Below are 22942 nucleotides of genomic sequence, written 5' to 3' on the forward strand. Positions count from 1 at the left end.
GAGAAGGTGAATATGCGGAGCCAATAACTAAAAAGGTTGCACACATGTATATTGAGTCAACGAAACACATTCAAGAGCAAAAGACAACAACCAAACAAGAGGTGCCACATATTCCAAATATGGAGTGAACCATCATAAATTGATCTCGTAAATAGCTGAATGAGACCATATAGGTCACAATGATAGGTCAAGTATGATAGTTTTTTCTATAGATACAATTCTTTAAAATCTAAACAACATACAATCAATCGAATATATTTTATATTATTTTTTTATTTTTTATTTTTTGAATAATATTTCAACTTCATACATCTATACCTAATTATCCTTGCGGTAGTTAACGAACGTACAATAGAGAACATAATTCAACCATCAATGAAATTATTTGAAGAAATAATAAAATTTATTCCAAAAAAATTAAATAATAAAAATCTAAATCGTCTAATCTCAATTTAAAAATATATGACAAACCTAAATACGTGAAATGTTAACTACACAAAATCTAAATCACTTGAATTCATTAAACACATTCCACATCAATTAAACAACCTTTTTCTTGAAATGATTGCAACGAGGGTTGAATTATGTCTCTCTATTGTAGGTTCATTAACTACCACAAAGAGCGTTAGGTATAGATGTGAGAAGTTGAAATATTATTTAAAGAATAAATAAAAATAAAATAAAATAAATAATATAAAATAGATTTGATTAAATTTACGTTGTTTAAATTTTAAAGAGTGGTATTTAAAGAAAAAACTATCATACTTGACCTGGCATTGTGATCTTATAAAGACAGATACCTTCAGCTATTTACGAGAATAATTTATGATTGTTTATTTCATGTTTGAAGTATGTGGCACCTCATGTTTTGTTGTTTCCTTTTATTCTTGAATGTGTTTTATTAACTCAATATATATATATGTACCTTTTCAATTATTGGCTCCACATATTCACCATCTCCGATTAGTGGCGCTTTAATTATGGAACATGGCCATAAAGCCTAATTTTTCAAATCTAAGGTGATTTTGACTAATTCTAAAGTCTTTACGACCATAATAGACTTCATTAAATTTAAGAAAGATTTGGTTGGCTCAAATTTGGTTATGTTTGTACTCGTTTGGCTCTGTCTCGGATAAAGGACCAACGAATAAACCTAAAATCAATTGTCTTCCGACTTTGTTTGACACTTTAATTGTTTTAGGTGTAAACAAATGTCGTGGTATGTTGCATTACATATTAACCTTGATATGAGAGTTGATGTCGCTTAACTCGTAATATGATGCATGTGAATAATGTCATCATTGTTCCATAAAATAGGAAACAAAATGTAATAACTTTTGTTTTTGTCCACGGACTAATGAGGATCTCTATGATCTCTGTCGTTCCTCCTAGACATGCCAACAAAATTTGAACTCATCCAAACCCAACCCGAATTTAAAGAGGAAATCCAATTTATTTGGGGTGGGGAAAATCCAAAATTTAACAATAGAGGTCGGAGTGTTGATAGCCATCACGCTCCTGTTGGAATATTTTATATTTAAATACAATTTAATTATTATATTTCGATTATTATTATGTGGGTAAATATATTTATATGAATTATATTAGATATTTATCAAATTAAGAGCCTTAATTGATTAAGTGGTCAAATAAAGGTTAAAAGGCTAACTAGATTTCAATTAATTAATTAATTAATTAGATATGGGCCCAAATATTAGTGGATGCCAGCATGGTCCATTTTGGAATAACGAGAACCCTAATTGGCCATCATCTTATATATAGGCTATGGTCCTTAATATACCATTCCCAAGTAGTTTACCTTTTCTTTCCATATAAAGAGTGTTTAAGGCATTAGTAATACCGATTGAGGAAGATCCACAAACCAACAAGTGTTGGTCACTTGTCTCTACACTTTTGCGTTTTGAGATTACTGTTATCATTGTCAAAAGACTTTTATCTTTTGAATTCATATATTCCAGCAATCTCTTATCTGATATAGTAACATGTCATGGATCCAGCAATTATTTACATATTCGATTAAATACACCTTAAGGTGCTTGTTGCTAAAATACACCTTCATAAAAATAAGTGAGTGTATTATAGTAAAATATCCATTTTGGTCCCTTAACTATACTCTTGGGTTCATATTGGTCCCTTAATTTTTTTTTCCGTGTCACATTGGTCCCTTAATTTTTTTTTTGTGTGTCACATTGGTCCCTTAACTTTCAAAATGTTTAATTTTAGTCCTTTTTGTCTAATTCCCGACGATTTTTTTTTTGAAATTGGTCATATTTTAGAAGTTAAGGAACCAAAGTGGCACGAAAAAATATTAAGAGACCATTATGAACCTAAATATATAGTTAAGGGACCAAAATGAATATATATATATATATATATATATATATATATATATATATATATATATATATATATATATATATAAAAGATTCAGAATTAAATAAACTAAAAAACTAAAATAGTAATTTAGTGAAACTAAAGATACACAATTAAACATTTTCAATGATATAAAACATCCTATAATGTCTAAAGTAAGAAGGCTTTATGAGAAATTTCCATCATGGTCCACTTGAGTCGAACTTAAGATTTGTCTAATTAAAATATAATGCAAGTTTAATTAAAAATGATTATATGTGAAAGCCACAAGCAAGATAAGGTCTTATAATTGTACTAGGTAGATGACATTGTGCTTACTTTTCTCTCTCCCTTTCTTTTTCGTTCATCTTTTGCATTTTTTAATATATATATCTTTCCACTTTTCTATTAGATCATTTACAATTGGGTGTTGAATAATTTATATTCAATAGTTAAATAGTTACAATAGTGTGTTGAATTATGTGTTTAATGTGATGTGGATTAATTGATGTTGAATACTTTCAACATGTTAAATAAGAAAAGAGTGGGGGCCACCTAAAGTATGTGACAAAATATTATTGGTTGTTGTGTATGTTTAGATTTTTATTTCATAATAATTATTTAATGTAAATTATTTTTTAGTAAATCAATTTTTTATTTATTTTTATTTTTACCAAAATTCATCATTTTTTTTGTCTATAAATAGAGATTTGTTTCATTCGATTTGGACACACAAAAAAAATTCACTTTTTTCTCTCAATTTTTTCTATTTAGCCTTCAAAAAATTCTTGTTTGTAGCTCTAGACATCTAGTCAAACACATATGGATAAAGTTGGGAATGTTTCATAATTAAATAAATTGTTTGTGAGCTCGTCTATTGTACTAATTAAATTATGTGTGTTTCATTTTAAGTGTGTTGTGTGTTTAGTATATTGTATTATATTTTTAGTTTTTTTTGTAATTTTATCTGTTTTAATAATAATTATTTCTACATCTCTTATTTATTACTTGCAAGAAAAAAAATAAAAAATAAAAAATTGGAAGAAAAAAAATTAAAAAAATTACTAAATTAGAAAAAAAATTAAAATAAAATATTTAAATCTTAATTATTTTAATTTAGTTTCAATTGATAATTGAGATGTAGAAATATATAATCATAAAAACAAATATATAAAAGAAAATAAGAATAAGAAATAAAAGTAGTGGAGTAGGGTGTTGAATTTTATTAAACAAAATCATTGTAGTGAGTAAAATTTGAATGTGTGTTGAATGATGAGGTGGAAGAGACAGAAAATGATGTGGAACATAAAAAGTGAAAAAATAGGGTGTTGAATAACTAAATCATTATGCATAGTCTTACCTTTTAATATTTACTTGATATTTTAAAACTAAAATTGGGTTTAATTAAAATACAATATTTCTAGTAATTTTTTTTAATTTCCTAATTTTATCAACATTTCTTTAAAGTAAGAAATTATTTAAAGGTAGTAGCAAATAATAGATGAATTAAAAGAATATTTGAATTTTGAGCATAGTATGTAGAGTAGGTAAGATGTAGACAAACAATAGTCATATGTATGACAATTTAAAATTTCATGCAAATCATTATAACTTGATTAATACTTTACGGTCATTATTAAAAAACGATGTCGATAAATAAAATAAGACAAGACAAGATAAATAAATAAATTTCTTTATAGTAGGGACTAGGGAGGCACAAGGGAAGTTGTGAGTATGGACAACAATGATTAAAATAACTCCAAATTTACAAAAAAAGTGTGGCCTCAAAGACTTTATGATCTAATCTAAGGCTAGAAAGTGATAAATAAAGCTATTAATTAATTAATTAATTAGCTAATTAATTAATTTAATGTTTGAATAAATGGTTAGCCAAATAGACATGAATTTGTCATTACTTTTTGTCTAAGTAAAGAGGCAATAATGATGATAGGACCCTAATGGTAAAGTCAAAACTTGATAGGCAAATTAATTAAGATGTTTCTAAATTGAAAAGATAAATGCTTAAAAACATTATGCAACATTGAATTTCAAAAAAATTGTTTTTCACTTGTCTTTGTTACTTTGGTTAATTGTCAACATTAACAACCACCAAAGCTTCCAAATATGAGGGGGGTAATAGGGGTGCATCCGTGACAAACAATCATCACAAAACAAAGATAGTATAGTATTATACGCCAATGTTAGCTAATTTATTCAAATTAAATGTATATAAAAATCTTAATCAATTTAAGAATCTATGACAATCCTAAATACATGAAATATTGAGTTATTGATTGCACAAAATCTAAATCACTTAAATTTATTACAAACATTCCACACCAATAAAAAAAAAATTGGAGCAATATTCATAATAAACAAAATGTACAATAGAAATCTAAATTGTTTATTCTCGATTTAATCGAGTTACTGAATATCAGTGGCGGAACTAGAAAATTTTATTTGAGAGAGTCATTAAACATGTAATAAAACATATTTTAAACAAGTCCTAATAAATTGTTTATTTTGTATAGTTTAGTGTAAGTCCATTGGCCAAATTTTATTGTTAGTGCTTGTGATCGCATGTTGGGTTCACATATGTGACCTTTTTTTTGAAATAAAAGAGCATTTCTTTGAAAAATGACATTTCTAAGATTTCAACACGCATCCTTTGCTCATAAAGTAACTTATTCATTTCTAAACTACTTTAGATACTCGAACATATAATAAAAGAAATACATTATATACCAACACAATTATTTCAATATTTAGTGTTACATGTTAGAATAGAGAAGATTTTAAAATCTTTGGGGTGATCACAATCCCCAAGTCTCCGTGTAGTTCAGTGTTTTGAATACATGAATTATCAACTACAAAACTCTAAATCTAATGACTTCATGGCATACACCCATATTAATCAAGTAAAAAATCGTAGTCAAATGTCAACATATAGTATGTTAGCATATAGTGTCTGTTTGGTTTCACGCTAAATTTTTAACAAAAACACGACATATTGACACGTCCATTTAGAATCTCTCTACTATTGTCTTAAAATTTCACCACAACAACGTATTAGAATGTGAAATATTGAATTACCAACACAAATCCAACATGTCAAAAACAAAAACCTATCAATAATCATATCAACGTTCTTTAAATTTTGAAGAATTTCTTACCCACAATTCACCTTAACTTAGGAGTGAACAACATTAAACCAACCGAATATAACCATAAACGATCAATCCAAATATATATTTAAACATTCAGTCAGTTCATTCGATTATGTGATTTGAACGAATGAGAATAACAATTTTAAATAGATAACTATAGTCGCATTTAAATACATATTTTTTCTTTCACTTTAATTAAATACTAGTACTTAAATACTCTAGTAGTGTATGTAAACTAAAGTAGATTGATGGAGAATGACATCACATCATCTCAACATAATGAATTGCATCATGGTCAACAAACAAAATCTCCATCCCCAACCCAAGATGATGACCTAAACCAATGTTTCAAGTAAGCAAAACCAATTAAGTTAGAGAAGGATAGGTGTGAGATTTGATCAACAAGAAGGGGACAGAATAGACATCCCCCCCGGAAATACAGGGATAACCGTACTCTCCTCAAAAAATAAAACCCTTTTGCAATAACATTATCTCATTTTTTTTCTCATTTTCTTTTTTCTTTCTCAACCAACAATTTACTTTCACTACCACTACTACAGTCTTTTGTTCTTGTAGCTTGTTCTTTTTCACTCTCTCTCTCTCTCTTTCTCTCTCTGCCACACACATCACACCCAACAGTCTCAGCATTGTAGCAGCAACTGCACCACTGTTTCATCTCTGCTCCTGCCTCAAAAGGGCCCCCTCAAAATTGTAATATAGTAAATAGTAAATAAAGAAGAAAAAATGGATAAAAATCCAATTTTTATATGAATCACAATTGAAAGTTTGGTTTTTTATTATCCCAAAATACCCATTTATCTAAAGTGAAAGAAATAAAGAAAACCCAAAAAAGAAACAAAAGGGAATTCAGCTGAGAGAGTGATAGCTCAGTGGAAGAGAGAGAGAGAGAGAAGAGAGAGAGAGAGAAAGAGGGTCACAACTCACAACTCACAACTTCTTTTAGCAATGCCAAAGTTACTCATATGCAGTCATGAAATCATTCATTGAAAAAATCACTTATTAACATTACAAAAAAAGCACTTTTTTGTGTGTTTTGTTTTGGTGTTTTGTTTTGTGGTGTTATGGGGTTAATCGATCTCAACACTACTGAAGATGATGAAACACCTTATTCAGCTCTTTCTTCTTCCTCTTCTTCTACTCACTCTGGGATAAGCACTTCTGCTTCTGCTATGGTTCTTCCTCCTCCTGCTTCTTCTCCTTCTCCTCCTCCGGCTCAGGGTTCGGTTTGTTTGGAGCTATGGCATGCTTGTGCTGGTCCTTTGATCTCTTTGCCTAAGAAAGGAAGCATTGTTGTGTATGTTCCACAGGGTCACTTTGAACAGGCTCATGATTTTCCTGTTTCTGCTTGTAGTATTCCTATTCCACCTCATGTTTTCTGTCGTGTTCTTGATGTTAAGCTCCATGTAAGTGCTTTTTTTTCTTCTTCTTATTCTTCTTCTGCTTAATTTTTTGATTTTGGGAAAAAGGGTTTTCTTAATTTCTTTCAAAGATGAGAAATTTATGAATAGGGTGATGGCCCTTTTGGTTTTCCCCCTTTTTGGTTTGAATAAATTATAATGTGCTTTTGATTGGTGCTTTTTCTTGTTTGTTGTTCTTTTGGATTGAGGCATGTGTTAAGGGAACATTGTGTTTTGGATTTTTGTTGACAGGCTGAGGAAGGGAGTGATGAAGTGTATTGCCAGGTCTTGTTGGTTCCTGAAAATCAGGTGAGGCTTATCTATTATATCATCTTGTTTTGGTTCAGTTTATAGGTTTGGATGAAATTGTGAAAAGGGGAAAATGTCTCAATTTATAGGTTTTGATTTTGTGGACAGGTCAGTTTTTTTAGTGAGCATGCTAATTGTAATGGATTTTGCTTAATGTAGCAGTGTGTAGCATCAAGAATATGACATGAATATGCATTGTTTCTTTTTGGGTCTATGTCTAGATGTATATTAGTGTCTCAAAATAGTCTCTTGTCCTATAATTGTGGAAGTGTGTTTTTGAAAAGATTTTAAGTTAGATTTTGATTGAATTTGATGTTTATAGCAAGTGGAGCAAAATGTACGGGAAGGGGTAATCGATGCGGATGCGGAAGAGGAGGATGCTGAAGCTATTGTGAAGTCTACAACTCCCCATATGTTCTGCAAGACTCTCACAGCTTCTGATACTAGCACTCATGGAGGATTCTCGGTGCCTCGTCGAGCAGCTGAAGACTGCTTTCCTCCCCTGGTAATTTTCATCTACGATGCATTCTTTTTTCGGCCAAAATAACCATGCTAAAGTTTTTTTATTGAAAGTTTTATTTGATTCATTTGAGTATCGTCTTTAATCTTATAAATGCTTTCTGTCATGGTTTCAAATTTCTTGAAGTATAATTGGATATTCTTTGGTAGCATTTTTAATTTGAATCCACGACTATATTATTTTAGGATTACAGCCAGCAGAGACCTTCTCAAGAGCTTGTAGCTAAGGATTTGCATGGCCTGGAATGGAGGTTTCGACACATTTATAGGGGTATGTTGCTTATAGTACTCTACATTGTAGTATGCTTCCAGCTGACTGCTCAAATGTTTGATTTACGGTGTTCGTGTGAGCAGGGCAGCCAAGGAGGCATTTGCTGACAACTGGGTGGAGTGCATTTGTGAACAAGAAGAAGCTCGTGTCTGGTGATGCTGTGTTGTTTCTTAGGTATCATGAACCGAAATCTCTAAAAAAAATTACAAACTAGTACTCCTAACAGTGACTAACGTTTTATTATTGATGTATTAGGGGTGACGATGGAGAACTGAGGTTAGGGATTCGTAGGGCTGTTCAGTTGAAAAATTCTGGTTCCTTTGGAGCTTCTGGTATGCAATTGGATCCTAGCTCTCTCATGGACGTTGTGAATGCTTTATCCAAAAGATCTGCGTTCAGTGTCTGCTACAATCCAAGGTATTGTTCTCGTAACACTTCTGGTTTAGCCCCTCCCTCTCTTTTCATTGTCATATCTTTGTTGCTCACCATTGTGTCTTATATATATTTTTCACTTTTTTCGATGTAGGGTCAGCTCTTCAGATTTCATCATACCTGTTAACAAGTTCATAAAGAGCCTTGATTGCTCTTACTCTGCTGGAATGAGGTTCAGGATGCGTTTTGAAACTGAAGATGCTGCAGAACGAAGGTTGGTTGATTGTCAAACGTGTTCTCGTTACATACAAATTGACCTATCAATAACTGATCTTTGTCTAACTTCTGACGTGTAGAGTCACTGGATTAATTGCTGGTATAAGTGACGTCGATCCTCATAGATGGCCTGGATCTAAATGGAAATGCCTATTGGTATGAGACTGCAGTTTTCTAACTTCAATATGTAATTATTTGTCATGTAACATCATATCTGTAGTATACTATAATTGGTGAACTTTATGTTTTTCCTCATTGTTACAGGTGAGGTGGGATGACATAGAAGCATCGAGGCATAACAGGGTTTCCCCTTGGGAAATCGAGCCATCTGGTTCTGCTTCCTCTACCAGTAACCTGATGGCTGCAAGTTTGAAGAGGAGCAGGATTGGATTCACTTCATCCAAGCTAGATTTTCCAGTTCCCAGTAAGTTACATGAATCTTTATTTTTCATTCGTCTTACTTCATTGTTATGCAACAATGACGCAACTTGTTACTTTGACAGATGGGATTGGTGTGTCAGACTTTGGGGAATCATTGAGGTTCCGAAAGGTCTTGCAAGGTCAAGAAATTATGGGCATGAATACTCCCTACGACAGTATTAATGCTCAGAGTCCCCGGTTATACGAGCTAGGGAGATGTTATCCCGGTTCAATCTGTTCCGGGATTGCCGCACCAGGAAACATCAGAATGCCTCAGGCAACTTCTGATTTTCCCTGTAATGGCATAGGCTTTGGTGAATCTTTCCGATTCCAAAAGGTCTTGCAAGGTCAAGAAATTCTTCCGTGTCCACCACCCTACGGTCGATCCTCGTTTGACGAGTCCCGTGGAAATGGTTTCCTTGGACGCTACGATGGTTATCAACTACTCGGTGGTTCCAGAAACGGATGGCCAGCACAGATGCATGATAATCCTTCACATTTGCACGCGTCTGTTACAGCTGGACAAGTTTCATCTCCATCATCTGTTTTAATGTTCCAGCAGGCTGTTAATCCAGTTTCAAACACTCGTTATGATAACGGTAATCGCAATCAGGGTTCATACATATCTGAAATGAAAAGTGGAATGTTTGCGTCTTCCCTACTCGACAAACCTATTCAGGAAAGCACAAATTCTCTCGGTATGCAGAATTTTCTCAATAACAACCAGTTGGATGATATTTCAAGGTCTCGTAATTCGACCTCAGCACTAAAAGGCAATCAAGAAAAAAACTCGACATATAAAAGTGGCTGCAGACTCTTTGGATTTTCATTAACCGACGACACCTACGTTGCAAACAAAGAAGCTGCTCTTGCCTCAAACATCACTTCTCAATTCAACAAGGACTACGAAGGAGGTTGAGCATAACCGAGCAACCTTACCAACCGTACCAAAGTAAGCTATCTCTAATCTTCTCTACACCATTCAGCATTTCGTTATCGCATCACTCTGATTATACATACAAATCATGATTTTGTTCGCAGGTGTATCGCAGTATTGAACTAAAGAATCATCTGATAGCCGAAAAATGTGTGTTGATTACGTGCTTTTGTTGTATGACTATTAATAATAATAACTTTGAATTTCATGAAACAGAAAAAATTGTTATTGTATTTGTGTAATATGTATTTTAAAGTGGTAATGACTTGGTTAAAGTGCTTATGTATCTGTATTAGACTTATTTGTGTACTCTTTATGATCCAAAGAGATGCATATTGTATTGTATTGTGTAAAAGTGTAAAACCATAATGGTAAACTTATGCCTATATTTATCCACATGAAGTTATGATATTATGATAGAATCACATTCACATTCACATGGTGTTATGGATGAAAATGGAGCATAGTAACAGAACATTTTATTGCTGTCTCTAGCATCGTGTAACTGTAAACTGAAACTATGTGAATGACTTTTGGTTTAGACTAGGCTTGGGACCATATAGATTGTGGCCTAACATTTATGAGGTTGTGCACTGTAATAACTCAAGTGTCTAATGGAATTGGAGGGTGTGTGGACACTTGTTTTGACCCCATTGGTTTGAATTTTTTGGCTAAAGAAACTCTCTAGAGGTTACATCATTGACAAACACATCTTTTAAATGTGCATGTGCTAAAAAAATCTAAGTGTTCTAGGAGTGCAAGTATTAAAGTCCTTTCAATGTTTAAAAAAGTTGAGACTTTGATTAGTATAGTTGTGTGTATAATGAAGAGACTGTTATATAACATGTGAAATCAATCTATATCTATCTAGCTATATTTACTATATAATTTTATAATGTCTCTAATTTTTTTCACAAAATTAGAGGTTAAATTATGTGTTTTATAATTCTATAATATATACATTATTTTTGTCTCTATATGACACCATTACGACTACCAATTGCTATCTCTTCATATACTGTTACGAACTCATTTCTTTTTATTTTTCTTTTTATTAATTTTTATTAGTAAACTTAAGTCATTTATTTTCTTTTTATTTTATTTAATTTTTATTAGTAAAGTTAAGTCATTTATTTATGAACTAAAGGTAGATATAATTTTTAGGTGTAATTTTTTATTATTTTTAAATAAAAAAATATGACAAGTGTATAATTTCGTCCTACATGCAATTTTTTCTTATTTTTATTCTCTAAACGATATTTAAATAGACTTATTATATTTTTATTAGAAAATAATAAAAATCATAATTAAATAATTGTATATAAGTTTTCTTATGTATTTATTAACCATAACATAAGAGCAATGTTATATTGCTTTAAACTTAAAGTATAATTATCTATAAGTATAGAGCATTAATATAAATTTTAAATCAAACTAGGTCTAATTCTTTTATTAATCTTAACTAGTAAACTTTTGAAAATCATCCTAATTATAATCCTAATTTTTTTTAAAATATAGTTGTGTTAATTCAATTTCAACGGAATTATTTAATTATATAATGGATTTTGTTCGTAATTTATAATTTACAATACGGTTTATGTTTATAAAATGCGAACTAAATATTTTCTTTTTATAGCAACACCTCCACCCAAAGTTAACGTAATTATGTTTGTAAAATGTGAACTAAGTATTTTCATTTATAGCAACACCTCCTCCCAAAGTTAATGGGTAGCACTTGAACATATATTTATTACTATCTTCATTTTTTTTTTTTTTAAGTGTCATTTTAGCAAAAAGCCATTTAACCAAGATAGTAGATTGTTAAAGTTATTTTTCCTATTATATCCTCATTTATTTTCTCTTTCTAAATAAATTCAATCATACACACTTTTTTTTCAATAACTAATTGAGAAGATAATTAATTTTATGAAAAATGTGAAGTGGAATTATTGAGAAAGTAAAAGTATAATTGACAAATTATAACATTAAACTATAAAACAACATTTAAATAGAAACAAAAAATTTCTTCTAAAACTACACTTAAAAAGAAACGGGGGAGTATTTACTATGCAAAGCGATTTAAATGTGAGAAGAAATTGTGTACATTTTAATTCATTTTTTAAATTAGTGTTATTCTATAAAATAATTAATTTATCAAGGGGGTTATCAATTAAAATTGGAAGTTACGTTGGAGCTTAATAGGGGATGATTTTTTGATCCTATATCCTATAATAATAATAATAATAATAATAATAATAATAATAATAATAATAATAATAATAATAATAATAATAATAATAATTTTAATTGATAAAAGCCCAAGGTGTGTTTCATATGACAAAAGTCTATAGTTCCCTTGTAGGTGTGTCTGTGAGTGTTGATTGGTATCATGTGATGTGCCATAACATCGCGCGACCTCGAGCAAAAGTTGTGCTATGGATGGCTTTTCAGAATAGATTGGCGACGAAGCAACGGTTGTTCAGACTCGGGCTTGTGCAGCATCAATTGTGTGAGCTATGTGGAAAAGAGGAAGAAAGCCTTGATCACCTGTTATTTGCCTGCCCCCATACTGCAGGAATCTGGAATGCTATCTTGTGCTGGATGGGAATTAGCGATTTCAAGAATTTGAATTTCGATTGGATCAAGCAAAAAACCAAAGGTAAAGGTCCTAGAATGAGTCTGCTTAAAGCTGTGGTTGCAGAGGTGATCTATGGCATTTGGATGTTTAGAAATAGTAGAATTTTTGACAACTTGGGTCAGCATAGTGACATTGATTGTATAGTTAGAAGTATACAAAATATAATTGTATATAGAGGATGGGTGAAACCCATCTATAGAAAGGTTTTAGTTGACATGCTTATGTAACTAGTTACTCTTATATATGGCCTTTAGGCCTTGCTTGTATTTGACTTTTGAAATAATACCATCTTTTATTTCAAAAATAATAATAATAATAATAATACTAATAATAAGTGGCATATGAATGGAAACCTTCTTTCTGCGAGAAGTGTCAAAAGTTGGGGCACCAGTGTAATGCACCGTGAAGGATTCAAAAATGGCAACCAAAGAAGAAGCCACCTGAAGAAAACATAGTGCAGACACCAACAACTCCACCTGACAAGCCTATAGAGGAAGTAAAGGAACCAAATACTGATCCATGGATCGTGATAAAGAGCAATACTAGAGGTAAGAGTACTATCCAAGTAAAAACTACATCTAGAATTAATTGTACTAATGGCTTTGAGGCATTAGAGGTTTTGAATGACCTTCTAATTGCCACAAGCTTTGGAGGATGGTGTCTTGGAATGTTAGGGGGCTTAATAAAGTAGGCAAAATAAAGGAGATTTGCTCCCGTCTCCATGAGATAAAGCCTATTGTTATGATTCTGCTTGAAACAAGAGTGAAAAGAGAGAAGGTTGATATGGTCAGAGATAAACTTCATCTGACAGATCATTTTGTTGATAACTATGGTGATCTTGAAAATGGTAGGATATGGGTTGGGTGGAATGGTATGAAGGTGGAGGTGCAACTGGTGCTCAACTCGAGTCAGCTAGTCCACTGCAGGGTAAATGATAACAATGGTGTGTTCAAGTACTGACTGACTGCAGTTTATGCATACAATCAGCTAGACAAAAGAAGAATTTTGTGGTAGGAGATTGAGGAAATTCATAAAAGCATAACTGGCCCCTAGTGTGTGATTGGTGATTTTAATAATGTTGCAAGGGCACATGATCGTATTGGTGGCAAGCTGGTCACTGAAAAAGAATACATTGATATGCAGAATATGATGATGAAAACAGGTTTAAGTGAGATGGACAGCTCATGGGACTATTTTACATGGTTTAATAAGCACACTATTGACCCAATATATTCTAGAATAGACAGGTTGATTGGTAATGTGGACTGGTTCCAATCACATCTTGATACTAGCCTTACTATTCTACCCCATGTGTCTCTGATCATGTATTATTACAAGTAACACTAAAGTTGAGGACAAGCCTAAGAGACAATTTAGATTCAGTAATTGCTTAGAGGATATGGTTGGTTTTAATGATGTTGTGCATAATAGTTGGAAGCAGAACATTGGAGGGACTCCCAAGATGGTGCTTTGGAAGAAGCTAAAGAGACTGCAAAATGTGCTAAGAAGATTCAGTCGACCCCTGACTTACCTGAAACAAGACTTGGCTAAAGCTAGAGATAACCTGACTCAAGCCCAGACTGATCTAAACAACAACAGATGGGATGTCAACATCACAGAGAGAGTAAATATCTGCACTGAAAAGTGATTAAACTTAATGAGTTGGAGGAGAATATTTTGAGACAGAAGTCAAAAATTGATTGGATCCGACTTAGGGATGGAAACAATACTTTTCCATGCCTCTATAAAAGTAAAGAATCATGCTAAGAGTATGAGAGGGCTTCAAAAGACTGATGGCACAATGATTCAAAATCAGGGGGAGCTGGAAAAGGAGATTTTGGATTTCTATGGTAATCTCATGGGAAAAGTGGAAAACAACTTACAGCACACTGACATTAAAGCCATGAGAAAGGGGCCCCAATTAAATTTGCTGCAAAGGGAATCCTTGATCATGCAAGCTACTGAGGAGGAAATTAAAAAGGCACTGGATGGCATTAGGGATCTCAAATCTCCAGGTATGGATGGATTTGGTTCTAAATTTTTCAAGGCTTGCTGGCATATTATCAAAAATGATATTATTGCTACTGTTAGGGAATTTTTTGACACATGACATATTTATAAGGCTTTCAATAGTACAGTGGTGATCCTTATCCCAAAGAGTGATAGCCCTAAAGGTGTAAAGGATTTTAGACCCATAGCTCGCTGCACCACTTTCTATAAGATAGTATCCAAAATTATGACTAATAGGCTAGGCAGTGTCTTACCTAGCATTGTGAGTAACTGCCAGGAAACCTTCATTCCAGGGCAGATCATACATAATCACATACTTTTGGCCTATGAATTGTTGAAAAGCTATGGCAGAAAAGGATGTTCCCCAACGGTGATGATGCAGCTGGATTTACAAAAGGCTTATGACATGGTTAATTGGAGGGCTATGGAGAATATCTTGCAGGAGGTAGGGATCCTTAGGAAATTCATAGATTGGCTCATGGCTAGTGTGACTACAGTATCATACAAGTTTAATGTCAAAGGTAATTTGACTGACTTTATGCAAGCAAGGAGAGGAATCAGACAGGGTGATCCTTTGTCACCCTTGCTTTTTGTGCTCATCATGGAGTATATACATAGAACTATGCAAAAGATGCAGCTTGATACTAATTTCAAACATCATGCCAACTGTAAAAAGCTAAAAATGACTAATTTGATTTTTGCTGATGATGTCCTCCTTGTTTGTAGAGGAGATCCCACCTCTGTTGGGAAGATGCAGAATGCCTTCAAAGAAAATAATTTTGTTTCAACCTTAAATTTTGTACTAGTCTTTCTTCTAAAAATAATTTTATTGCCAATTTTTGTTATCTCACTAAACCCTTAACATTATTAAAATATTATTTATTGTATCTATGAAAAGTAAGATTTTAAATAATAAAAACATTTTCTTTTGCATACACCCTAAACCCCTAACATTTTAAATGAAAATGTGACGTATTCCCTTTTCCTCTGGTCTTATATATAAACAAAAGACTTAAAAAGTTTTTGACCTTAATATATACATAAAAAAACTCGTATCCGCGAGTACTTGTTTAAATTTTTCTCATATTAGAAAAAATTCATTTTGATTAGGTTTTTCTTTGGATTTTTCTCAATTTTAAAAAATAGACGGGTAATTGAGATATTGTTATCCATTTCGTACATGTTCCTCCTCTATTGTCGGTATTGCAACATATATTGTATCTATGCTAAGATGGCCTGTATAGTGGCCATGTGAGGAGTGTATTCCTGAAACTCTATCCTAGTTACAACCTCTCTCTCAATAGCCATAATATAGTAACATATTGATAATACAACAACGACATGGTTTGTCCTTGTCTCAGAGGATCTCCTTCTGCATATGGTGTCATGTATAAATGTGACATTTTATAAAACATTTGAATGTATCCATATATCGCACTCCATGGACGAGGAGTTGATACACGACGTACATCCTCTAGGATCATACGATGTTATGTATAGATGTGAACTTCTATAAAACATTTGAATGTAGCCGTATATTGTACTCCATGGACGAGGAGCTGACACATGATGTGCATCCTTTGGGACCAGATGATCGTAATACTCTACAAAAATGTCATAAACTGTTGGGGTTGATTGTATGTCTAACGTTGCCTAAATTCTTAAATAAAGAAGGAAGTTAAAAAGTAGCTATTTGAGAAGTCCCACATTGTTTACTGTGGTGAAGCAAGGGGGAGACCAAGACTATATATTGGACCTAAGTTCTTTGTTTTTAGATACACTAGTCAAAAAAGTACTTTAAGCTTATATTTGGTTTTCTTTGTTCTCTTATGCTCTTGTATTAGATTGTTGTGAGATTTAGTTTAAATATTTGCTTTGTAAGAGTGTGGGTGTACTAGGGGATTGGGGTGAGAGTAGAAAAGTCTATGTGTTGTAAAATTTTTACATAGTAATAATTATCTTCGGTTTTGGAGTTTCCACGTTATATTCTTGTGTTATTGTTGTATTCTGTTTATTTATTTTTTTCTTCAGCTGTGTTATTTTCCAACATAAACATCCATGAGAAGGACAGTGATAGGAGCAACAACGGTGGAATTTCTGGGTATATACTACATTTACCCGAATTGATGCAGTAAATATGGTGCTCACTGTACAACATAAAGAAAATATCATGTAGCACGAAGCATGTAGCACGAAGCAGTCAAGAAAAACTCAGTGGCAAAAACTATTTGGCGAAAAATCTTTGAATGGCTGGGGGCTGAATCCTTGATATCTTTAGCCGAGTTTATGGCCTTTGGTCCTATCCAAGAAAAGGTGAAGATAGTTAGCATCAAGGTCAAGATTAACATCATTTGGATAGCAACCATTTGGAGCCTTTGGACAATGAGAAATGCCATGGTTTTTGATAATAAATCATATAGTTTTGATTGGATTTTTAACAATGTTATCTTTTCTTCTTGGAGATGGTTGTTCTCAAGCCAAACTTTGACCAATTTTTGTTTTTATGATTGGTACAAGGTTCCCTTAGATGGCTATTGAACCGTTTAGAGTCGTTTTTTGTTAGGGTTGTCCCTCTAGTGTGATTTCTCTATAATCAATTGCTTATTAAAAAAAAACTCATAACGGCACTATCTATTCTCTTTTGGAATCTCCACAAATTCAATATATAAATCTCAATCTATCTTATGACGAGGTCTCAGATGATCTAAATGATCAATTGGATGAATTCCTGTTCTATCATCAGCTCCTTTCCAAGCCTCATCAAGCACAATTATCCAATGGCTTCGATCGTGAATTAGAGTCTTATTCTGCCTTCTTTGTTGTTCCAAATCAGATGATTCTTCTTTCTATTGAGTTACATCATCCGAACTCTGGTTGTTCTTTTTCTCATGTTCACTCTCCTATTTTTTCCTCACCAAAAAAATGCTGAAAGTAGCTTTAATGTTGTTATAAACTCTTTTTTATCTCCTTTAGTGTTTAATTAGTCTTCTCATCACTTTCCAACCCACGCCTTAAATACCAGGCTACCCGAACCTGAAACGTTTGACTCCCTCAATTCCTTAGTTTTTAAAGCTCAAAATATAAGTGTGGCTTCTCCTCACTTTGACCTGAATATAAAATCCTCTGACCAGTTCTCTACAACAATGAGGTAATTCTATGTAGCCTCATAGTTTTTCAACAAACCATTATCAGTTATTGTTGTCCTTCTCCTATGGCGCATCTTCTCTGATGATGAGGTCTCTAACAAATAGCCTCGGTTTTTTTTCATTGCACTTTTTTTATGTCTGACAAAAGGGATTAGATTAAGTATGTTTTAAATAAATGTTTTTATTTGCTTATGTTGGAAGAGAATTATTTTGCGTGCCCATGTTTTAATAAAAAGATCATGAATCAAGATCCTTTGAAATTTAAAACAAGTATGCTTTGTATTTGCTATCTAATTAAATCAAGATCACATTTTACTTTTGTATCTAAAAATACTAGTTTATCTATCATGAAAGATCATTAGCTCCATATATCAAGTGGGAGCATATAAAAACCTTTATGCACATTTTTTGAGAGTTTTTTAAAATGTTTCTCTAATCCCATAAAATATTTATTTTAAACAGTTTATCATTATAAAAAAAAAGGAAGAACTTTGAAGCATATCTAAATTATTTTGAATATAACAAACTATTTTAAATATTATCTAATGTTTTGTTGCAACTTGCAAGCATGTCAAGATAAATCAGGATCCCAATGATTAAGATTACACGATCCTTTCATAAAAAAGAGTACATTCATCATGATAACAAGTACTTCATTCTTGAGAATACACAAGCAAGAACGATGATACACGTTCAATATCACATCTCAAAAATTTACTTATAGTATGTTTGGATTCACTTTTGAAAAACTCATAATCAATTTTAGAGGTGTAAAATTGATTCTGTGTGATTTTGAGATGTTTGTTTTATCAAAAGTAGAATTGATTTTGTTTTTAGAATTGATTTTACTCGAAGTTAAAATTTTTAGTTTCTACCTCTAGAATTGATTCTGGGTGATTTTTACACTGAAATTTATTGTTCAACTCACTTTTACATAAATGTATTCAAACATAAATCAATTTTATTAAAATCAATTATACCAAATTCAATTCTGCTAGAATCAATTTTGTTCACCGCCAATCCAAACTGATACTTAGACTCCAAGTAATATAAAGACATGTTTATGTAGAATGATGACATAGCAATGAGGTGATTAAGTCATAAAGCTCAAATAAATAGTATTAGCTGTTTTTGAAAAAGAACTAGTCCTATATATGGCAAACTGCTTTCCATCAGAGGAGCCAAACTGAACTTGTGGCACATGCATAATTTGTTGTACTTTTTATGAAGAATATCAACGGCCACACACAAATTCATTCTTCATACACTTCTCACTAACTTATTATTTATATCTTATACTAATCTTTTTCTTCAAGAATTTCTGAGAGTTTATGTGGTGTTTGAATTACGACGAAATTTATAAAATGGTCACAATACAACCCAATTCTCGTGACATTACTTTAATCGGTATTATAGTTCTGGGCTTTGAGTTTTAAAAGAACACTTAATAGTGTTAGAGTAAAACAATCTTAAAGAAATGTTTGAACGAACAAAGTTATAGGTGAAGGAGGATTCCCACGTAGACCTAATAAGTTTCAATGCAATGGATACGAGCTATGAGAATACTTGAGAAATGATGGAACAACTTTTGCGAATGTAAATGAAGAGGAACTCTCTGGTTCTCAAGTTTTGCTCTGTTTGCATAAATGAAAATGAGAATGGAGAGGGAAAGACGGGAATAATTGAGCACAAACATTCAAATTCCAATCTCCATGAGAAATCCAAACATTTGAATGTGGAGTATTTTTAAATCGCATGATTTTAAGGTTGTGCATATTTGTGATGTGTTAGATGCATCCGAAGTTCAATCTCCGTAATTTACTATACAAATTCCAAAGTCTTTTTTTTTTTAAATCTAGTGTTTGCGTCTTCCAGAGAGGATTTGTTATGATTAAGTGCGTTCGGATTTTATATTTAGAATTTAAGGTTATTTTTAAATTTTCCACTAGTGTGCGTGAATAACTCATAGGATGTATTGAACAATTCCCTTTTAAAAATTCTTTCCTAAACCCATTAGCTATAATTCATACCACGTAAAACATATTTTTTTTTTTTGTAATCAAGAAATTATATTAAACGGAGAACTAAGGGTTCTCTAACCCGATTACAAAGGAGAAGCGGGAAAGCCCGACAAAAAGAAAAATTACACACCAATTACCCTTACGAAAGAAAGAAGAGCGGATCCTTACTAAAATCGTAAAAAGAATAATTGGGATGAGAAATCTTTCCACAAAAAGACCATTTCCAAACCAAGAACTTGATGTTCCAAACGGTATTGTTAATGCTCTAAGCTTCCTTCCGAAAACGTACACCATTCCTAAGTAGCCAAAAGACCAAACGGTTGCTAGCCACACCACGTCCAATTTACTATCTATAATCTTACGAGAACGGAAGAAAGAGTGCCACTCCATAAAATGCGGTATACACTCCTTTTTCAAAATTCCTCCTTTACCAATCCAAAAAGCTATGTCACTCCAAATCTTTGTACCCACCAAACAACCAAAAAAGAAATGGTTCCTATCTTCCGGAACAATACCACACAAAACACATTTAGAATTATCAATGGAGAAAGTCATACCTCTATACACCAAACTGTCAACCGTTGGGAGCCTATCTAGAAAAGTCTCCATCCAAATGCCTTGATTTTGTACGGAACCTCCATTTTCCACAAAATGCCAAAAACACCATCATGAATGTTAGGTGGTCCGAACGGAATATGGAGATTCAAGTAAAAATTATAACAAGAAGCTACCGAGAATTCCATCGACGGTCCTTCGGTCCAACAAACCGAATCCGAACCGTGTCTCCACCCGGTAAAAGCATTCACCCGACTCTTCAACTTCAACAAATCCGCCTCTAAAAAAGTACCCTCCAAATTTAAGCCAAAATCACCCCAACACCACGTGCCTTCCTTCCACCCCCCAATTTCCGCCACCGAAACACCTTTCAAACTAGAGTATAAATACAAATTCGGGAACTCCTCTTTCAAAGGAATCCCTCCAACCACAAAGTTTCCCAAAATGGTGCGTGGAACCCGTTGTGAATATTAAATTTAACCTTTTCCACCATAGGATCCACATGGAAAGAAGAACTAATCTTAACCAAATCTCTCCACCAAATCGAAGAAAAAGATGAAGAGACACCACGGATAAGGGAGGGAGAATTACTAACCTTATTATTAATCAACAAAGAGGACGCTAAATCACCATATCGGGCTTTTAAGACTTCAAGCCAAAGAGAACTTTGACCTTGAAAAATACGCCACCTCCACTTGTTAAGAAGAGAAATATTAAACAAAGCTATATCCTTAACACCTAACCCACCTTTCTCCATGGGAAGACAAACGTCTTTCCATCGAACCCAATGTATCCTTCTTTTCTCCTCTACCCCTCCCCAAAGGAATTTACTTTGCATGCTATTACATTTCTTCACCACCTTCAACGGCATTTTATAAAACGACATGGTGAAATTGGAGAGGGAACTAAGAACCGACTTCAAAAGAGTAATCCTACCTCCTAAATTCAAGTAGCGATTAGTCCATGTAACACCCCGAATTTAATTAAATTGTTTAATTAAATTATTGAAGGATTTAAATATGGATTTAGTGGAATTTGGATGGCCGATATTATTTTAAGGGCATATTTGGAATTATTAAATTAAAGTCGGATAGTCGGAAAATAATATTAAGAATAATATTATTTATGAGTCAGAATTATTATATTGAAGGAATTATTATTATAAGTGATATAATTGATTATTTGAGTTATATCTCTTATTGGGCCTAAATTGATTTTGGAGAAATATTAAATAAAGAGAAAGTTTAAACTCTAAGCCCAATTAGTTTTATATTAGGGTTTTAGAGATTTAGAATAGGAGAGTTGTCATAATGAAGAAACAATAATAGAGGAGAAAGAGGCAAGTTTTGAAGGAGAAGAACAAGCTTAGAGATTTTATCCATGGTGTCAAATTGAAGATGCAATTGGAGACCCATTGTGTTGTTTCCATTGATAAGGTAAGGGTGGGGTTCTTTTCCTATAATGGGGTTTATGAAACCTTGTATGTTGGGGATTAGGGATTTAGGTTGTTGCTATTGCTTGTGTTAATTGATTGTTTGAAGTAATTTTGCTGTGAAATTGTTTGAATGTTGTGTTCTTAAATCTCTATGGGTAAAATGGATTTTATGTTGAAACTGTCTAAAAAAAAATCTAGAAACGAAATTGAAATATTTGAGATGGCCGCCCCTTTTTTAACTTGGATACTGTTTCCATTCCACAGTTTGAATCTTTAAAACCATGATGATTTCTATTCTTTTACCTCCCTGTGCAAAATTGGAGAAGGGGAGTTTCATGATATTTGGGCTGGAATCCTTTCCCCTTTTCTTGGTTTATTGTCATATAATTTGGAAATTTTCGCATTTGTTAATTTAAATTATTTTACTAGAATGTTCATGTCTTGTTAACACCACATGTTCTTGGAAATAATTATTTTGTGTAAGTTTGGAGATTACATCAGTATCTTATACGATTTCTTAAATTTTAGTTGTCATAAATATTAACAAACTACACTTTGGAGATTGCAATTTAAATATTAAATTTTAGTGTAGTAGAGAATCAAATAGTGTGTGAGTGGCCGGTGGTGGTGACAGTAAACATAGGCCTATGGATAACTCAGTATCGGACATAACTTGGCCTCTTGATATTAGTCTTACTACAAGATGTCAAAAGCATGTAGACACATTTAATTTGGACCTAGTTTCGAATCTATAACCTCATAGGATATATAATATATGAATTAGTAGCAGAGGTACATTCTTTTGCATGAAAATTTATATGTTAGGGGTAGTATAATGACATTTTAGTAATTATAATACACAATAGTAATTTAATAGAAACAGTAGAAATTATATAATGCAAAACAATCCCGTTTTGATTTAGCCGAAGTAAGGGGTAAAATTAGTTGTCCGAAATTTAATAAAAATTTACGTGGTAGCTAAGTTTAATTATTAGATTAACGTGATGGTGTTATTTTGTCGAAATTGTGATATTTTACGAATTGACCGAAATTTTGTTTGATTTAAATATTCTTT

At 32.5% G+C, this 22942-nt stretch overlaps 1 protein-coding gene across 1 annotated transcript; it reads left to right on the top strand.

The window, feature by feature from the left end:
* The first annotated feature begins 6075 nt into the window (after positions 1–6075).
* On the top strand, positions 6076–10499 carry LOC131627918 (auxin response factor 3-like). Its single transcript, XM_058898771.1, has 11 exons — positions 6076–6964; positions 7211–7267; positions 7590–7772; positions 7973–8057; positions 8141–8231; positions 8313–8474; positions 8584–8703; positions 8786–8861; positions 8970–9129; positions 9209–10077; positions 10167–10499. Exons 1-10 carry the CDS (start codon positions 6623–6625, stop codon positions 10042–10044), a joined length of 2112 nt encoding a protein of 703 aa, XP_058754754.1. The 5' UTR covers positions 6076–6622; the 3' UTR covers positions 10045–10077; positions 10167–10499.
* The last annotated feature ends 12443 nt before the right edge of the window (positions 10500–22942 follow it).

This window comes from Vicia villosa, unplaced genomic scaffold (genome assembly GCF_029867415.1).
Source record: "Vicia villosa cultivar HV-30 ecotype Madison, WI unplaced genomic scaffold, Vvil1.0 ctg.000415F_1_1, whole genome shotgun sequence".
NCBI classification, from domain to species: Eukaryota; Viridiplantae; Streptophyta; class Magnoliopsida; order Fabales; family Fabaceae; genus Vicia; species Vicia villosa.